General features: G+C 39.5%; 1 protein-coding gene across 3 annotated transcripts in view; it reads left to right on the forward strand.

Annotated features, from left to right (window-relative positions):
- Nucleotides 1–19,755, forward strand: part of suco (SUN domain containing ossification factor) — a 56,309-nt gene extending 36,554 nt beyond the window's left edge. For 2 of the 3 annotated variants that reach the window (XM_059340813.1, XM_059340815.1), the window contains 13 exons: nt 874–894; nt 1,194–1,249; nt 3,500–3,591; nt 3,919–3,984; nt 6,464–6,547; nt 8,516–8,606; nt 9,154–10,533; nt 10,900–10,987; nt 11,085–11,189; nt 13,241–13,395; nt 14,321–14,412; nt 15,180–15,235; nt 16,453–19,755. In XM_059340813.1, coding sequence (XP_059196796.1) covers nt 874–894; nt 1,194–1,249; nt 3,500–3,591; nt 3,919–3,984; nt 6,464–6,547; nt 8,516–8,606; nt 9,154–10,533; nt 10,900–10,987; nt 11,085–11,189; nt 13,241–13,395; nt 14,321–14,412; nt 15,180–15,235; nt 16,453–17,037 — 2,871 coding nt within the window. In that variant the 3' untranslated portion in view covers nt 17,038–19,755. The remainder of the gene's footprint in view (nt 1–873; nt 895–1,193; nt 1,250–3,499; nt 3,592–3,918; nt 3,985–6,463; nt 6,548–8,515; nt 8,607–9,153; nt 10,534–10,899; nt 10,988–11,084; nt 11,190–13,240; nt 13,396–14,320; nt 14,413–15,179; nt 15,236–16,452) is intronic. The other variant, XM_059340814.1, reaches the window with a different exon arrangement.
- The last annotated feature ends 388 nt before the right edge of the window (nt 19,756–20,143 follow it).

Here is a 20,143-nt window from a genome sequence, read left to right on the forward strand (position 1 = left end):
TTTAGTAAGTTGCTGTATAATAAGGATAATGGACAGCAAGTAATAAATAAAACCCTTCATCGCTCAGGGTCCTGCATCCTCCTATCAGGATTTATTTTTGATTTTGCAATAATGACTCACTTATTGTACATTATCCCCTACGTGTATAACTTTAAAGAGATACGGTTTTTTGCCTTTTCTGCTCAAGTTACTTGCACTATTTCCCTTCCAAAAATAATTAAAACTTTGGACTATTAAATGTTTGATTTTTTACCATTTATCCAGTCGCAATTTCACCCAAATATAAGCTTTTGTGTTCTAAATCATAAATAGCTGTGCTTATCTGAGCTGTCTCTCCCTTCACACTTCTACCCTAAATGTTGCTGACTAAATATTAACTGCAGACTTTGATTAATGCTCTGATGATTATCCTTTTTTTATGTGGCAACTGTGGGTGTTATGTGTGGGTACTTACTGTGATTCATGTGCTGTATTATAAAAAAAATATTGTGTTTTTTTATTACATAAACTGATTTCTGTCCAAAAAGTTTCAGGATTATGCAGTTAACACACTGATCTAAGCAACTGGAAACTGTTATGTGTCCTCCTGAGCTGCTCTGTCTGTCTGTTTGTCTGTCTGTTTGTCTGTCCCTCTGTCTTGCTTGTGCTTTTTTCTTACAGCTTGTTAGAAACCTCTTCTAGTGTCTTGCCTGTGTACTGTTTTAGGACAGTGATCCAGCGTGTACCAGCAGTGTGTTTGTCTTATGAGAGCGAAAGCTGGACTTGCTTGTAGCTTGAATCAGTCTTTACTGATTTCTTTCTCTTTGTTTTATTTCTCTCTCTCTCTCTCTCTCTCTCTCCTTCTGTCCTTCTCCTGTCTTCCGCTCGCATCAGATGTTCATCAAGTACATAAAGGTTAGCACTCTTCTCTCTCTCAGAGGTTATGATGCGCTGTGAAACACACTCTTGTAATGGTCATACACTGTAATGGGTGAGCTTTGGCGGAGCATCATCACTAATGCATGTGAAAGATATTTAACTAGTAGGCATTCACATAAATCATTCTTTTAACGCTTGGCAATTCTAGCATTTATTTTCACGTATTGGATTTGGTGAAATGGTGGATTATGAAGTGGGCACAGTTACATTACTGGCATTGGTGCTGATCTGGATGATATATTTTCAATCTAAGAACTGATCCATTTCCCCTGCAGGTTGAACTTCTCTCCCACTTTGGATCAGAACACTTCTGTCCACTCAGTCTCATCAGGTAAGATACTGAATCAATTTCCCCAATTCCTCTTCTATTTTTAACCCTTTCGTTTTTCATTTCCTGACTCTAAAGTGGCTTTGAACCCCAGGCAGTTTCTGTTTTTTTCTTTTTGCTCCTGTCACATTTTGCACACTGTGGCCTAGTTTTCCAATGCAATATATTCTGTCAATAAGTCCTATGGAAAATTTGCAACTATGGTTAGAAGTAGGGAGAACTCAAGAACATCTTTTGTGCAGGATAATATAGTTATATTGCCATAAGTAATTTAAAAAAAGAGAAAAAAATGTCAAGTTGCACATCTTCAATAAATTATATTAAAAAGGTGTAATAACATTCCTCATAAACGCATTTTTTCCAATTTCCAACAAGTGTTACCAGTATTGGCAAAAAGGTTGCTATACATTTTAAATATTTAAATTTTTGCGTCTTCTCCTCTTCACCAAGTCATTCATGGCTTCCTAGTTGCACTGGATGCAAGTTTAAGAGTTTAATTTTTTTTTCTTTTTTCTTGTTTGTTCAAATGGCTTATTTTTGGCTGCATTTTCGAATGGGACATGAAGTGATTTTGATCAAATATCACTATTTTAAGCCTGAATTTTGGTTATTTTTTCCTGACAGAAGTGGTTGCCACCAATGATTCTTTCAAGGACTGTACGAAACTTGAACATCCGACAATAATTTCAGTTTTTTACACTTATTAATGATGATAAATGGTGCAATTTTGACGATTTTTGTTATAGAAAGCACGCCTTTCAAACCCACAGGCATGCTGTAGGTTCAGAAGGTTATAATACAAAAATATTATAGTCTTCAAAACCTTGAAGGATAGCTCCACTGCAGGAACTGTTAAGTTTTCTGTATTTCTTCTTAAGGAAATAGAAACATTATATTGTATCGTTCAGCCAGAACTAATACACCAGTTTTCAACAAGTCATTTGACTTTGATTTTGCACTGGTGAAAAGTGTTTTTCTTTATCCTGAAGAATGACTCCAGTGTCTCAGTTCATGCTTTATTGTACCATCATTTCAAGAACTATGCTGTATTAGATTAGACAAGAAATGTAGTTAATCTTTCAATCACTCTATTTCTGATTCTCTACTCCTCTTAGTGGTTGTTTGCTGTATGCACTCGTCGTATCCAGAATACGGTTACTGAGATTGCTACACATTGCTAGTCAACATGTTCCACATGTGCACATATAGGATTTACTCCAAAGTTCAAGCCCTCTAGTACACGCAGTTTATCTTTCAAACACACAGAGACACATGTACGTACATGTCTGTCCCAGGTCAGTGAGGTCATCGGGGGTTTTAAAGGGGGGCTGTAAAACTGTAAACCATTGCTAGAGATAGCCATTTTCATAAAATGTACTTAATATAAAACATTTAACCACCTCTTTGTTGTAGGGTTGTCACGATACTAAGATTTTCAACTCGATACCGATACTCTGGAAAATATTCGATACTCGATACCATTTTCGATACCACAAGGATAAAAACAAAGACCCCAAAATTTAACAGAAATATTTTTATGAACAAGAAAAATGCAACATGTAAAAATTAACAGAATCACAGGTTAAATATTTATAATAAAAAACAGTTGTGCAAAAAGAAACTGCAACTATGATGACAAGCTTCAGGTCTGAGGTAGTGCAGAAAATAAATAAATACAATAAACAACAATTAGAACAATATTTTCAGGTGTGTGTGTTGCTGTTTGGTTGCAGGTCGACTTTTCTCTGCTTCATTCTTATACACTCATTCTCATTCTCATACACTTTTCAGTCACCAACATTTATATAAACTTATTAACTCTATGCCTATGTATACTGACACTGTGTATACTGTGGGTATCTTTTGTGTCTTCTTTTTGTGTCATTTTGTGTCTTTTCAAAATAATTTTGTGTCTTTTTTAAAGTAATTTAGTGTTTTTTCAGTCATTTTGTGTCTTTTTTTTGTAATTTTGCGCTTTTGGTAATTTTGTGTCTTTTAAATAATTTTGTGTCTTTTGGTAATTCTGTGTCTTTTTTTGGTCATTTTGTTTCTTTTTTGTGTAATTTTGGGTCTTTTCAAAATAATTTTGTGTCTTTATCAATACTTTTGAAAATGAGTATTGTTTCCGGCTGCAATGTTTTAGTATCGATACTTTTTGGAGTGTCGATACTTTTGACAACCCTACTTTGTGGTTGTAATAACCGTGAAGCTGTTGTTTGTGTAACACAGTGTGTGTGCTGTGTGTGTGTGTAGGGTGTTTGGTACCAGCATGGTGGAGGAGTATGAGGAGATAGCAGATTCCCAGTACCCGTCAGAGAGACTCGAGTATTTGGATGAAGACTATGGTAAGCTGCTGACCTGTTCTGTCTTTAAATTGGAATTGCTAAAGGACATTTTGAAGATGAATGCACCAAATAACATGAACAGTTTTAAGCCAGCTCACTTGGCAGGACAACACATGTGCTGCAAATTTTCAGACTAACAAGGACCCTGAGAAGGGAGTCAAATTACTCACCAAGTGACTCGACTGGAGTTGACTGTTAATATCAGCTGACCTTTTGCAGCAAAGCTCCCTTTATCAACTCCTTAATTCTTGCAACGTTTTGGGAATTATCTTTTTGTATGAGTTCTGTGTTTTGCTAGATATAACCTGAAGTATCTCCCTTTTTCAGATTATCCACCAGGCTACCAACCATTAGAGGACAAGGCCTCGAAAAACCTGCTCGGTTCAGCAACCAGTACGTATACACACACACACACACACACACACACACACACATCAACAAAGACTGATATAATGCAAATACACTTCAACAAGAGCAAACTTAAGGCTTATCTTTTTTTAATTTGGCTTTTACTTGTTTACTTGAACCATTTTAAAATATTTTTCTGCTCTCTCTCTCTCTCTCTCACACACACACACACACACACACACACACACTTTTTTAATTTGGCTTTTACTTGTTTACTTGAACCATTTTAAAATATTTTTCTGCTCATGCATCTTAGTGTTACAACATCTTGTCTTTTATTTATTTATTTATTTGCTACTATTTATTAGTCTATTTTTATATATATATTTAATCATGCTCTACTTTTTAATTATTTATTTATTGTTTTAATATTTTTTTATCTAGCTTTTTGATTTTTTATTTCTAACCTGCCTCCAGTGTTTCCTCACTGCTCCATGTTGAGATGGCGCTTCCTCAGTTTGTGCTTTGTTTTTAACAAAGGATGGGTGGATGGAGGGTTGGGGATGGGCGTAGGGTGTTTGCTTGTTTCTATGTTTTATTATTATTATCATTATTATTTTTATTATTATTATTATTTTCTCCTCTTTTATGTGAAGCACTTTGTGTTACATTTCTCATGTATGAACAGTGCCACACAAATATAGTCTGAATGATTGATTTAAAAATATTGTTGGTTTTAACAGAAGGTTAGATGGACTTCACAGATATGGACATCCATTGTGTGTTCTGGGTTTGCATTATATTTTGTTAAAGATTTTTCTTGAATCTTATTCAGCAAAGTTGCCCCCTTCCTTTGCAGATTTTTTACTCATTTTCATTTACTTATACAGTGTTCCTGTAGGAAGCTTGTGAATATTTTGCTGATTATTTTATATGGCTTTAGGTAATCTAGGCCTCCCTGCAACCGACACAACCACTAAGCTTTGTGCAGATGATTGGATGATGACATCACTAATATTCAAATGAGGGCATGTCATTATTGCCCTCTAAAACCTTTGATAAAACCCTGGATTACTGAATAAAGGATCATTCAGACTTTAACATCATAATGCATTATTCAAGATTTAAAAAGGCTGGAAGCAGGGACGTATTTTTAGACTTCACTTTGTTTTAGTGTGTGAGTCGTTTGGAGACTGTTAATGCCAACTTAAATGATGTGAGGAATCTGTTAAAGTACTCTACTAGTCAAAAGTTTTAGAACACACCAACTTTTCCAGAATTTAATTGAAAATTATGCAGTTTAATGTCTCAGTGTACTCTGAAATGAATGCACATTTGCAACATTCAAAATTCTTTATTGAGCATGATAGTGTTTTGAAAGTAAAAAAAGATTCAAAAGCACATTTTATGTTGGACTAAAGGACTAAAAAAAGACACAAAATGACTAAAAGACACCAAAAGACACAAAATGACAAAAAAAAAGACACAAAATGACTTACAAAGACATGAAAATAATTAAAAAATGGACGAGACTCGATAGAGTTACGTTTTTAACCCATTTCTTGTTCCCTGAAAAAGGCCTACTTGTATAATTCTGAAATGTACATTATCTTTCAGTTTTGGTTAAGCTTACCTTTTTTTATTTACCTCTGGCAGTTCACCACTTACCTCTGTACCCTTTCAAGCTGTTCATTTGACGTGAACTGCTTGAATTTCAATAAAAAAACTGGAAAAATTGGGGTGTTCTAAAACATTTGACCGGTAGTGTATGTTAAAGAAAAAATTTCCCTACTACAGTTTTTTTATACTTTGTGTGAGTATTCAAGGTGCACAATTCCTCAAATAACTGTGGTTATGTTGTCTGTGCAGCAACGCGGGGAAACAGCAGTGTGAGTTAGATATGGGCTGGTTCCCTGTAGGGAGGGGTTGAATGTTTCCTCAGTATCTTAACCTACTTGGCATCACACACACACACACACACACACATTGATGGAGTCTGGTGTTTGGGCTGCAGAAATTTTTCAGCTTCCACTGGGCTTTTCCCCCCCCTGTGTAAACCACACACACACACACACACACACACATGCGCAAACACACTGGTGCCCCTCTGTCTCCTGATTTAGCCATGGGAGGACTGGTCCAACCCAACACACAAATGCTGCACACACAAACCTTCAGGGCTCAAACTATTAAACCATGAAAAGCAGCAGACAAACACAACATTTCTTTTGTTGAAATGGGGAGGCTTAGAGGGGAACTGAACAAGGGAGAATAGGGACTGAAGGAAAGCCTGAAGGAAAAGCTGGAAAAGAAAATTCAACACAGGAATGATTGGAGAAATGATGTCAAAGAGTTCCAGTGTAGCAGGATGAGAGAGGAGAGTAAGGGCGAAAAGGAAAAACAAGTGGCAAAGCCTGTGGTTTTATTGACAAGTGGTTGGCCACATGCTGCTGCCTGTCAACTTGTGTACCAGGAATTTCATGCCTTTCAAAGTAACTGTGTTCTGTGTGTCTTTTTTTTTTAGATGCCATTCTAAACATGGTAAACAATATTGCTGCTAATGTGCTGGGTGGCAAGCCAGAGCTGGAAGGAGGAGCAGAGACAGGAGGTACTCATCCCTCCCCCGCTTCCTCATCCTTTTTTCCATCCAGAAATACTGTCCTATCTTTCTAAAGTGGGAAGACAAAACAATGCCTTACACCATTCTTTTTTTCTTTTTTTTAAAACATATATTTATTGGTTTTTGTGTTAATATAACACCATCCAACAACCAAAACTTCACAAACATATGGCAGCAATGAAAACAATAATTAAAACATCAATAATACTGAAAAGGACCAAAACAAATGAATAATTAAATAAATGTAGATAACAAAAATAAATAACAAAAACAAATAAATAAAATGAAAAAAATGAAACTGTGGTGAGTATTCTTACTGTAGGTTACATTCCCAATAACAAATTCGATATTTTTCATTATCTTATTGTCCCACCGCCTCCTCCATATCTCCATTCCTCAACAGTTCCACAAATATCTTCCAAATGTTATAAAATTCAGAAGCCCTCTTTCCAGCAATATAGGTCAGTTTTTCAAGAGCCAAACTCGATACCTTACACCATTCTTACTTATTAGCCTCACACTGACTAAAATGTTATGTTATGTCCTGTGAAAGTTGAAATGATATGCATCCCTCAACTATAGTTTAATGAAGACGTTGCCACATGCTCAAACTATGAAAGAAAAGATTGCTCTTCTGCAAGCCTTTTTTACGAGCGTATGGATTTCAGAGATGCGTGCTACACAGTAAATAATTACAGTTTAGGCGACTAACATTAATACCTGAGTTTGCTTTTATTGTCTTTGAACAGCCACACCTTGTCACAGTGCAATGTGAAGTAAAACTGGTTTATCCATGTGAAGCCATTGATCGTTTCCAAATCAGCTTGTGTAGAAAAAAATTAAAGGTCTTGTAAAAATGTGAGTCACTTATCCATTTTTAATGCCATTGCGCACTTAAGAGGACTATCGATTGGTTTATTATCACTCACTTCTGATCAGTAGGTGGTATAACATTTGTTCCCATTAAACTTAAAAAAAAATTAAAATAATTGTGTTTATATGTCCCTTTTCCTGCACTCTGCTCATGCTCTCTTTCTCCCTTTCTGTGTCTCTACCCGCCGGCCTGCCCGTCTTCCCACACATTGTTTAAATTAACTGCTGCTAAAACTGGGTCACTTTATTTCCTTCTCTAAAGTGCGAGCATATGCATCGCCCTTGAATGTCCATGTGTACGTGAGCTGAGAGAGCCAGATGTTTATTTTGCTGTTGGCAGGAGGTCTCCAGCAGAACTTTGGCTGTCTGTGCTGTACTTCTTGGCAGAGGGGCGTAGATGAATTAAGACTGAGGGGGGCCTGTGACGCCAAGCCTGCTCCTTGGTCTGTTTACCCCAAAGAGAGTTGCATCAAAATGACTCTGTTACGCAGCTTTTTCCCCTGGGGCACCGAGTTAAAGGGAAAACTCCATCTGACAGACAGATTTTTCATATTTTTTATGTTTTCTTCTCGCTCTTATATAAGTTCTGCTTCAAAGTGCATTTCTCTCCTTGAGATAAACAAGATGCTTCTGGGAAGAATACTTTTTGTAAAAGCGGAAAACAAACTTGAAACTTTCCAAAAGAAAAGTTGTATCATTTCTGTTATTATGATTATTATCTTTATTTAAGTCCAAAAATCCAATCTTACTGTTATTGTTGAAGAAGAAACTCTGTTTCTGACCAGTTCCAGGTCTGATTTCCATTTAACACCCGCAGAGTAAGCAGAGAAGAGAGCGTGTGGGAGAGAGTTCAGTTCTAACTGGACTAGACTGGTTCTCAGTATTTCTGACTTTTCCAAACATGGGCCTGCCAGCCACACTGCAGCCAAAAGCCTCTCTGTTCTATGCATTGCCTCCTACAGGCACATAGGATTGGGGAGAAACCGGCCACTGCCAAGTTATACGGTTCTGTGCACTCTTAAACAATGACCAAGTGTAATTTAAGTCCTTTTCTGAGTTTGTTAATTGGTGTGTTTTTCTAAGTGCTAGGTAATATAACAACAGAGGGGGATGAGAAGAAGGAGAGCACAGAAGCTACACCTAAACCAGCTGAAACGCCTCAGGACTCTGCAGTGTAAGACCAATATGAGACCAATAAATGTAAAGTGATTTGTACAGTACAGGCCAAAAGTTTGGACACACCTTCTCATTCAATGCGTTTCCTTTATTTTCATGACTATTTACATTGTAGATTCATCAAAACTATTAATGAACACATGTGGAATTATGTACTTAACAAACTTAACAAAAAAGTGTGAAATAACTGAAAACATGTCTTATATTCTAGTAAGCAAAGGGTGGCTACTTTGAGGAATCTAAAATACAAGACATGTTTTCAGTTATTTCACACTTTTTTTGTTAAGTACATAATTCCATATGTGTTCATTCATAGTTTTGATGCCTTCAGTGAGAATCTACAATGTAAATAGTCATGAAAATAAAGAAAAACGCATTGAATGAGGAGGTGTGTGTCCAAACTTTTGGCCTGTACTGTATGTCACAGAAGAGTTAAGTAAGATTACAACTAAGTTTGCTGTTGTTTTTTTATATCACATTTCTTCTACAAAAACACAAACTCTGTTAATATGCTCCTAAATGTGTATCTGTGTCTTTCCCTCCAGACTGGAGCCCGCAGAGCCAGAACAACCTGCAACCCAGGAGGACTCTAAGGTCTCCAGTGACTCCTCCACACCGCCTCCCTCGTTGCCCGACCCCCATGAGGACAGACAGATTGTCACTCTGGTGGAGGAGGAGGAGGAGGAGGATGAAGAGCCCAGACAGTCTACTGTCACCTTAATGGAGGAGGAGGCAGAGGAGGAGGAGGAGGAAGAGAAGAGGGAGGAGACGACGACAAGGAGGGATGCAGAGAGGAACCAGTGGGAGAGCCAGGCTTACTGCCCTTTCTCCTCCTTCTCCTCCCTGTCTCTGTCCTGCATGGCCACCCTGCCGGAGCTCCTCCACCGCTGGTGCTCCGCCAGGCTGGCCAAGGAGAGACTCCGCAGCCTTCGGCGGAGGCAGCTGAGCACTCAGACACAGACACACCCCGATCCAAACACCGCTCCCCTCACATACACCCCCCCACTCATCCTCCCCCCTGCTCCATCACCTGTCAAAGACGCACTTCCCGTTACAGAAAAAGCTCCAGAGCCCGAGGTGCCTGTTAAGGGCCAAAATGAGGGGAAACTCTCGGGCGAGGTGCACACCGCACATCCAAACACCTTTGACGCACACACTCCAGATCTGAATATCCTACTAGAGCCTAGTAGGACATCCACTCTCCCCCCTCACAGCTTCTCAGACATTCATAGTTCCCTCACATCTCCTACCCCGACCCAGGAGGAGAAGCTGCTTCCTCCCATTAAAGACGCAGCCCTCGACCCTGTCCCTACTCCTCCCCTCCAAGCTGTCTCTGTCCCGGAGACGCAGCAGGCCAGCAGTGCCTCCCCCTCGCTGACTGTCACCTCCCCCCCGCAGCCTGTCTCCTCTGAGACAGCCTCTCCTGTCGTCGTGGTTCCCCCTGTCAAGGAGCAGCCCGTTCAGCCTCTTCCCACTGCATCGAGGCCTGAAGACCTCTTCTCCCCTCCCACTGAACTGCCAACAGCTCCCACACTCACTGACACTGACACAGTAAAGTCAGGCTCAGACAGTGGGGACACGCAGAGACACAACGTCCAGACTTCTCAGCCTCACGGGGAGCAGGGGGACACTCTCCCTCACACTGGAGACCCCCATCGGGTTGAAGAAGCAGTGGACGAGGATCTGTTGAGCACTAACGGAAACGGCAATGTCCACCGGACAGCTACAGACTTCTATGCCGAGTTGCAGAATGGAGGAGATTATAACGGTGGGGCGATGATCGGGAACGGCATGTTATTGAACGGGGGAACGGTGCACGGCTCCAGCCAGAAGGAGAGCGTGTTCATGAGGCTGAACAACAGGATCAAAGCGCTGGAGATGAACATGAGTCTGTCCAGCAGATACCTGGAGGAGCTCAGCCAGAGGTAAAGCACTGCTCGCAAGAATAACAATAACAAGACAGCACTTCTCTTAAGTGTGTTTTTTCATTGTTTATTAGATTGATGTGACATTAACCCATTGAAGCCTGGAAAGCGGATACATTGTTTTGTAGTATTTGTATAAGCTCTCAAATACTTTTTGAATTTCATTTCTATCTGCTACAGAGGCTGAAAAATCTATTATTTAGTAGAAGAGTTGACATTTTTTTCCCCAGAATTTTTCCAGAATTTCCAGAAATTAGAGGCTTATTTTAAAATCGCCCAGCGATTTTTCAGGCCTCAATGGGTTAAACCCTAAATTAACTGGAAGAGTTCAAAACAGGTTGTAATTTTTGCGTCTGTGCTGCTCAGGTACCGTAAACAGATGGAAGAGATGCAGAGAGCGTTCAATAAGACGATCATCAAACTGCAGAACACCTCCCGCATTGCTGAGGAGCAGGTCAGTTTACATGAGAGCAATAAAAGCAAAAGAACATAGTTGTGTGTGTGATTGTCTGATAGTATTGACTGACAAATGTATAACTTGTGCTTTTCAGGACCAGAAGCAGACAGATTCCATCCAGATCCTGCAGAGCCAGCTGGAGAACGTCACTAAACTGATGCTCAATCTCACCGCTACAGTCAGCCAGCTGCAGAGAGAGGTAATGCACCTTCAGTGATTGTATTGCTAACATAGTGCTTATAGGTTCACACTGCCATTCTTCAACTAGTTCAGAAATAATGTCTGTTTATTGTATTTGTTTGAAGAGTCAGCTTTGCCCACGCAAATGCAAACCAGAACTGTGTGAGGTTTCCTGCTTGGAATAATCTCAGCCACAATGTGTTGAATGTGAAATTGAGCACTTGAGACTGCATGGGAATATGGCTGCAAGTTGAACAGGGGAACAATGGTTATTTCATAACCGAAAGAACATTGAAGAATTAAACTAATTGTAGCAAATATGTATGTCATCTTAATTTTTAAGCTCCTCCAGCAAACTGAAAACTGGGACACAAGACTGAAAAAGTTTGTTCAGAAATAGTTGATTAGCAGTCATGACACTTCGGGGAGCAAAGAAAGATGCCATTGGATCATGTGCATACAGAGAGGGCATGCTGCCATTCATACAAGTCAACCATATAGCATCATTTGGAGACTGTGCACAACACACAGTTCAATAGTCCAATATATAATATATATAATATAATATATATAATAGTCAAATATGTCCCAGAATTGGCTATTTTCAGTCGACTTTCAGTGTTCAGTGGCTGACTTTAAAGGTAGCCTTCAATGCCTATTGCCTCTTATGTGCCCATTAGGATTAAAAGAAAAAACATTATAAATACATTGATTAATGAAAGATGCACATGTAATGTAGTGGGCAGTAGGGTTGTCACGATACTAAGATTTTCAACTCGATACCGATACTCAGGAAAATATTCGATACTCGATACCATTTTCGATACCACAAGGATAAAAACAAATACCCCAAAATTTAACAGAAATATTTTTAGCAACAAGAAAAATACAACATGTAAAAATTAACAGAACCACAGGTAAAATATTTATAATAAAAAACAGTTGTGCAAAAAGAAACTATGATAACAAGCTTCAGATACTTGATACTTGAGTATTGTATCCGGATACAACATTTTAGTATCGATACTTTTTTGAGTATCGATACTTTTGACAACCCTAGTGGGCAGACATATCTGGGATGAAAATAAAAGAGAAAATACAGTCAGGGTTTCTGCAGATACAGACACCTATGCATATTTCTAGTCGGTCATAGATGATGGTTAAGAGGGATTACATGAGACTACTGCTGCATAGTAAACTGCCCTACAAAGTCTAACTGCAGTAACTACACAAAGGGTAAAACTGAGAAAAACTGCTTCAAAGTTTTTTAACTGGCCAGCCAAATGTGTTATAGGTAGGTAAGTGATATGACACTTACTTCTACATGTATTGATAATGTATTTTTTATGCTAAAAACTAATGACAATTTATTTGACCTTTGACCACAAAAAAAGTAGTTACAGCACTCTGGTTTTGCTGTAAAAGCTTCTAATAGTAATGCAAAACCAGAGTGCAGTAACTGTAATGTTGTCTTCTTCTTTCAGATTTTTTATTTCGTTTTCAGTGTATAAACATTTAATTATCTAATTAATTAGTTATAAATGTATTTAAAAGTGTTTAACAACTTTTTTTTTTTAAAGATTTGTGTGTTTTAGACTTAAAGTAATGTTATATTTCAGTCTTAATATAATTTTATCTTATATTTTTACTTAATCAGTATCTAGATAATAATTTCCCTATCAAATAAGCTTATAATTTCTATTATTGTTGTCTTCACTCTTCAGCACAATTTGGTTATATGTTTAAATTTGTATATATATCCAAAGCAGACCGTGGTAAGTACAATTACTGCGATCTGCTTTGGTTTTGAGTTGGATTTTGCAGTTACTGCAATTTTTATATCATTAGTTCTCTGAAATAAAGCAAAATTGAAATCTAAAACTTTTGTCACAAGATAAAACAGACATCAAGGAGTTAATTTTTAGTTATAACTCAATTTCAACCAAAAATGTAGTTGCTGCAGTTAGGCTTTGTAGGGGAGTGTAGGCATTAGTAGCTGCGTGTACAAAATTGTGATGTTTTAAACGTATGTGATTTTCAGACTTCACCATTTCACTTTTTTATTTGCAGGTATCTGACCGGCAGAGTTACCTGGTGGTCTCTCTGGTCCTGTGTCTGACTCTGGGGCTCCTGCTGTGTCTGCAGTGCTGCCGCAGCTCCTCTCCCGCCCCCAACGCCAACGCTGCTGCCCTCCCCAAGAGCAACCACTACCCCAGCCCCAAGAGGTTTGTCTCGCACACACACACAGCCTTATTGAGCTCAGCAAAAGTTATGGAGGTTATGTCCAGATATGGTGCAGTAACGCCTGTTGTGTTTACACCAACATAATGCCATAAAAACAGCAGGTTTCCCAACTATTATAAGAGTTGGGTGCCAAAGTCAAATGAACCGAAACAAACCATGCTGAGACACATTTTACTTTAATACATTACGCTTTAAAACACACACACACACACACACACACTCTTTTTTTAATTTGGCTTTTACTTGTTTACTTGAACCATTTTCAAATATTTTTCTGCTCATGCATCTTAGTGTTACAACATCTTGTCTTTTATTTATTTTTTTATTTATTTGCTACTATTTATTAGTCTATTTTTATATATATATATTTATTTTATTTTATTTATATTTATTTTCTAACCTGCCTCCAGGACACACATACACACACTCACACACACACACACACGCTCACACACACACACACACACACACACACACAAATAATTCATTCATTACTCTTTGAAAAGGGTGTACTTACATTATTATGCTACGGTATTATCATTGTCTCAGTAGCATACAATTGTTTGAAAATTACAATAATGTTGTTTACCGCAAAATGTGAAGATTGTGACAGGACTACACACACACACACACACACACACACAGACACTCCCACCACATATAAATAGGACGTTTTGCTTCTGTAGAGTTTTAAGTTTCAGTCTTTTAATTCACTAGTAATTTATAATATTGCTCTACCTTTCTAAGATCTTTCATCACCCGGCTTCCAAACTGTTCTTTAAATAGAACATGTATCACTTCCTTGGTAAACTTGTTGTCATTCCTGTCCTGCCTGCTACTAAATGTCATTCACTGGAGTCGTGACAATGTAAATAACACAAATGTCGACCTAATTTTTCTCGTCAGATGCTTCTCCTCCTATGACGATATGAGCCTAAAGCGCAGGGTGACCTGTCCGCTTGTTCGCTCCAAGTCGTTCCACTTGTCCTCTACAGAAGGTAAGAGCCCTCACTGCTCAACACACACATGTACACACTACACTCTCCTCTAACCTGTCCTCTGTTGTTCTATCTGCTGTGTTTCTCCCTCTTCTTTTGCCATTCAAGCATAGAAAACACTGAGGCTTGATACTACACTCATAGATCATATTAGTGCTACAGTAGATCTTCACATCAGACTTCTGCAGCTCTTGCTGCACCACTGTCCACATCTTTGTTCTATCCTAACCTTTCTTCATTATTCCTCTCTTTCCAACTCTCATTCACTATATATCTCTGCTGTTTCCTCTCGCACATGTTGCCATGCTGACTGGCTGATGTCCCTGGTGTTGCCAGTGCCTCAAGCAGCAACACAAGCTCAAGGGAGAGGCTGGTGCAAGCAATAAAAGCATAAAGTCTTTGACTCATGAAACCTAAAACTCCCCCTGCTGTTCATTATCCCTCAACTATGTGTGGGTGTGTGTGTGTGTGTGAGTTTACCCTTGAGACTGAGAGCCTGTCATTGCCAGCTTGTGCCCACATGCAGGCTTAAGGAGTGTAATAATAGAGCATGGTGCTTTGCTGGCTCATGGTAGACATTTGCAAGTAGTAATCAATAACAAAATAATGTTTTATTCTGGATTTTTAGCTTAACCGTTAGTTTTAGCCAAATTACTTGTGTTATCATCTGTACAAAAACTACTTGCAAGGTCGCTTCATGCTTGTTACATGTATGTATTCCTGTTTGCCATTCCATCATTAACCTGGCCCCTCTCTCCCCTCCCCAGTAGGTCCAGATGACTTGTACATTGTAGAACCTCTAAGGTTTTCTCCAGAGAAAAAGGTACAGTGTCTGTTCCAACTGCTGCTGTTGGCTGTGACAGCCGCATTACTTTAAGTGCTGTGTGTTTTCTAGTGTCAGTCTATATAATCAGTGTGCGAGAGTTACTGATCTCAGTGGAGTGGCTGAGATAAGGGAGCAGCTGAAGAGTGTTAGGATTCAGCCCACTTCAAATACCTGTTGACCACTTCTTTGCAGACACTGTGGGCATTAGGGTTGGGCCGGTGTCAGAAAAATGTTCACATCGGTTTAATATTAGGCCAAACTGGTAAACCAGATTTTACTATTAGGTGTCACACTTGAATCTGCAGAGTGAAACTTGAGGCTAAGAGACTCCATGAATGAGAATGTAGCTACTTCAGTCTCCTTGTTGCAAGTACAACACCTCTAATTTGGTTTGCCAACCGCTAATGAACACTTATGCAGAAGAAGAAGAAGAAGCAGTGAGTTTGGCTTATTTAATGGGCTTCAAATACAAAATGTTGCTATTTTGGCGCAGTTTTCCTTTTGTTTTGAAACTGCCATGTTTCACCTCATACCAGCAAAAAACACATGAACTTTCTAGTAAACAAACACCATTAGCATCCCTCCACTTTCTACTGAAATTTGATCTCCTTCATGGTTTCAGCCTCACTCAGCAGTAATGTAGCAGAGTTATTTCTCACTTGTGGCTCCATTTGTATGTAAATAAATCCAATATGTTCATTAACTTGTCTATTGCAATACAGATGGATTTAGCACTTTGTCGCCATTGTAGCCCATGCCCATGTAGGCAACTTAATTAATTTGCCAGAACATGTTGTCATGACGAATGCTGGTTTACATGAAGTCAATCCAGTTAACGCCTGTACAAATGGGAAACAAGCCAACTTAGTGGGCATATTGTCTGACTTTGAAAACAAGCTTGAAGTCCCTTAAATTAAATTAAAATATGTCAATCTTCCAAATGATTTAATGAGCTGAATAAAGCGTGATGTACTGTAGACTTGTATCACAGCACCGATCACTCACTTAAACTTAAGTAGTTTGGATAATGGATAGGATTCAAATCCTGGATTCCATCTTTCCCTATGAAACTTTCCCACCCTTGATCCATTTGTGTGACCTTAGTGCCGAGCACAAAAGTGGTTAACATGAATTTACATTATTGGATGTATGTTTACTTTCCCTTACATGTTTTATTCATCATCCACTCCCTCTGTCGTGTGTTTCTCCTGTAGAAAAAACGCTGCAAAACAAAGTCGTTGGATAAAGTTGAGATCCTGAAGCCAGACGATCCCTCTGCTCCGCTCACTAACGGGGCTCTAAACTGCAACGGCTTCCTCCCATGCCTCCCTGCACCTCATCCACCTCCACCACCACCCCCTCCTCCTCCTCCTCCACCTCCTCCTCCTCTTCCTCCTTCCCTCCCACCACCACCTCCTCCCCCTTGCTCTGCAGAGGAGGTGCCAGCGCTGCCCACTTGCACCTCCAAAGAGTTCCCCTCAGAGACCAGCAGCTGCAGCTCGTCCACCCACTCCGAGGAGTCCTACACAAGCCGCCTCCCCCCTCCCTCGCCCGTCTTCCCCTCCACAGGCCTGTGCAACGGACACAGCCTGCCCTTCTCCCTCCAGCAGCCTCCCACCAAGTCCCGGCAGGAGAAGCGCTCGATGAAGCGGCGGAAGTCGCGGCAGACGGAGCTGCAGTTCCCCGCCATGCGGGGGGGCAGCGTGGGGTCTCTGCCCAGCCTGCAGCAGCTCATGAAGGGAAACAAAGAGATCAGCGTCGGGACCATCGGGGTGACCGCCGTCACCGGACACGTCTGAACACTCACACTTTTACACAACTTTCTACTCATACACACTATATGGTAGCAGACTTGTGAGGAGATGAAGGTCTTACTGCATCCCAAAGAACCACATTTCCCATGAGCACCCAGGCACACCGTGGAACTAAAGTGGCTGTGGCAGCAGTAGCTCAACATCATCCAGTCCTCATCCACTCCTGTCAAAGAGCTGTTTACGGTTACGTGCCTTTATATCTGTTCTAGACCTTTTAAATGCTAAAAAAAAAAAAAAAAAAAGAAATTTAAAGAAATGTTGATGTGGACAAAGAGACACTGCAGTGGGGATGACACATTAATACAAGTCAAATCCATTGGAGTGTGTTCAAAAATGTTTTTTTCTACTGGATAAAGCACATTGTCCTCTGACAGTTGAGCACCAGTAAGTTTTTATCCCCCGTCTGAGCACAGTGAGGCCTCGACTCTACGTTCCTTCACCTACAGGGGGCATCAAGAAGTATTAAGCTGCTCTTCTGAATGAAATGTGTCGTCGTGAGAGAGCATGACAAACTACTTCTCGTATCCTTTATTTCTTCCTTTTTGTTTATTCATTGCCATCATTTCATCCATTCTGTCTTTATATCGCATCCTAACACGACTGCAGCTGTTTGTTATGGGACCATGGTGTTCAACTTAAATTGTACACCAGACTTTCTGTTTCTCCTCCTCTGTCTCTGTCAGTCTGATCCAAACCAACCATCAGAGCTGAATGAAGAACATTATTTTACATGTTTGTCCTCTCAGTTTAGTGCCCTGTTTAACCTCGTTCTACAAATACAATCGCAGCTGTCTGTAGATCCTACAAGCTCACAAGGAATTACTTTATGAACTCTAAGTTAGTTTGGGCTGGGCCCAAAGAGCACGCTCATACACACCAAAATAAAGAGAAATTGCACTGCTGCAGGACATATTGTGACTGTGAGGAAACAAGCTGAGGCAAGCCAGGGGTTTTATTCTCTTTACTGTTAGGTTTTATTATTTTTTCTTTCCTCTAACTGAGCCATGCTCCTCTCTTCTCATCATTGATGGTGTGGTTTGTTTGAATTCCCACAACCAGTATGGGGGCATAAGTTTCCTGTTCAGGGCACAATGTACTGTCGGAGCACATTGGGTTGCAGAGCTGAATGTTTACACTTACGTCACACACACACACACACACACACACACACACACACACACACCGCACTTACACACCCTACTGGGTCCCTGCAGCCGAGCCTGATGGACCAGTTTTATTTATCTATCTATTTATTTATTTAAATGACAACAGATTTATCCTTCACTTGCTTGCCAGTCTCCCAATCCTTCAGTGTCAAAGTAGTTTATCCATGCGAGTATGTTACGTAGAAATATTTCAGTGAAATGCACTTATCCACAATGACGCATGGCTCTACCACAGACTTATTTTCTTTCTTTCTTTTTTTTTTTTTTTTAAACATAGCAGCCCACTTATTGTGTTTGCCTCAGCCTGATAAATCAGACAAGTATGATAGCAGCCACATGTCCTGCAGCAGCTCATATATCCAAGATAATTGAGTATCGAGTTAGAGAACGACATGCTTGTTAGGATCGTCACCCTGCTGCTTTTGTGTATGTTCCAAGCTGCTGAGTTATTGTAGAAAGAGGCTAAACTTCTTATCGTCCTGTCGTCTGTTTGCTCGTTTCAGCATCTTTGTCGAATCGCTCTTTTAACTCGCCCTGTTCATGATTGCATGACTGCCCTACGTTGACATTTAGTTTTAACAGCGTAGGGAGATTCAGATGTGTGAAGGGGTTTTCATTTTTGTTTGTTTTTAAATAATAAAATGTATATTTTTCTTGATGTATGCAGTTTCTGATTGGCTCTGTGGTGGTTGGACTTGTGTACATTTTGACAGAGACAGAATTTTCTCCTCCCAAACAGAGCGTCCTTACCGCTCCTGACCAGCTCCTCTTTTTCTTAACATATCTTTTCTCCACCAAGGTCTCCTCTGACCCCTCCCCCATTGCACGACTTTCTGTGACTGTGAAGAAAAGTTTTAATATGCCTGCTTTAACTAACCACTTAGGAGCTTGAAACGCTTTATCAGTCTACCCGCCTGCTTTCATGCCGACCCTTCTGTGCATCCTCACTCTCATTGTACACTCGTCTTTTTATTCGCTTGTCATTGCTATTGGACTTCATGTGTTCACCCCACCTTGAATGAAACTTGTGGTTTGTGAAAAGGAGGTTATGAATTGTTGAATAAAGGGAACGCAGCAAAGATGGGTTAATTTGGAACACTATTAATGTGATTCTGTGTTCCACAACCTGAGCAAATCATGAGTTTTTTTTACCCTTTTTGAATGTGTATGTTTGTTTGTGAGTGTGTAAACCTGTATGCATGTGAGAATTTATTTGTTGTTGATCTCACGTATGTGTGTGTGTCTATTATGAGAGACTACTTTGAATCTACTTATCCCGTAACACAGCGAGTAGGGAGAATGCCCTCGGAGAGAAATTCTAGGAGCTCAGTGTGCACTTTGTATGACTCCTCATGCCTTTTTGTTTTTCTACCTTACATGTCAAGTGCTATCTTTTCTTTTTCTCTCTCTCTATCCCTCTTTCTCTCTGTGATTACTCTGAAGAGCTGCACAGTATTTGAGCAGGAGTGAGTTACTACAAAACTTGTAGTGCCATTAGAAACTGTGAATTTCTAAATAAAAACTTTTTTTTGTTGTCTTTCACTTTGTCTTTTACTGTGTGCCAACCAACGTTATAATAGTTTTGGATATTTCATTAGTTTTAGTTTTAATTTCGTTGTCAATTTTTGTTTTCAAATTCAGTTAGTTTTAATTAGTTTTTAGAGTGAGTTTGCTAGTTTTAGTGAGTTTTTATTTTTTGAAAATGCTAAGTTTTAGTTTAGTTTTTATTAGTTTTAGTGTTAGTTTTTTTGTAATGGGGTATTTGTTGGGTGCCAGATTCAATAAGGTCACAATAAATGTTCCTTTATTTCCTTTGTCTGATCCATCTCAGCCCCAATAAGTTTATTAAGTCATAAAACCAAATAGATTAAATAGATTTCATATCAACCAAAAAGGTTTACATATGAAAAAAGTTGACAAAGAAG

This window comes from Centropristis striata, chromosome 9 (assembly GCF_030273125.1).
Source record: "Centropristis striata isolate RG_2023a ecotype Rhode Island chromosome 9, C.striata_1.0, whole genome shotgun sequence".
NCBI lineage: Eukaryota > Metazoa > Chordata > Actinopteri > Perciformes > Serranidae > Centropristis > Centropristis striata.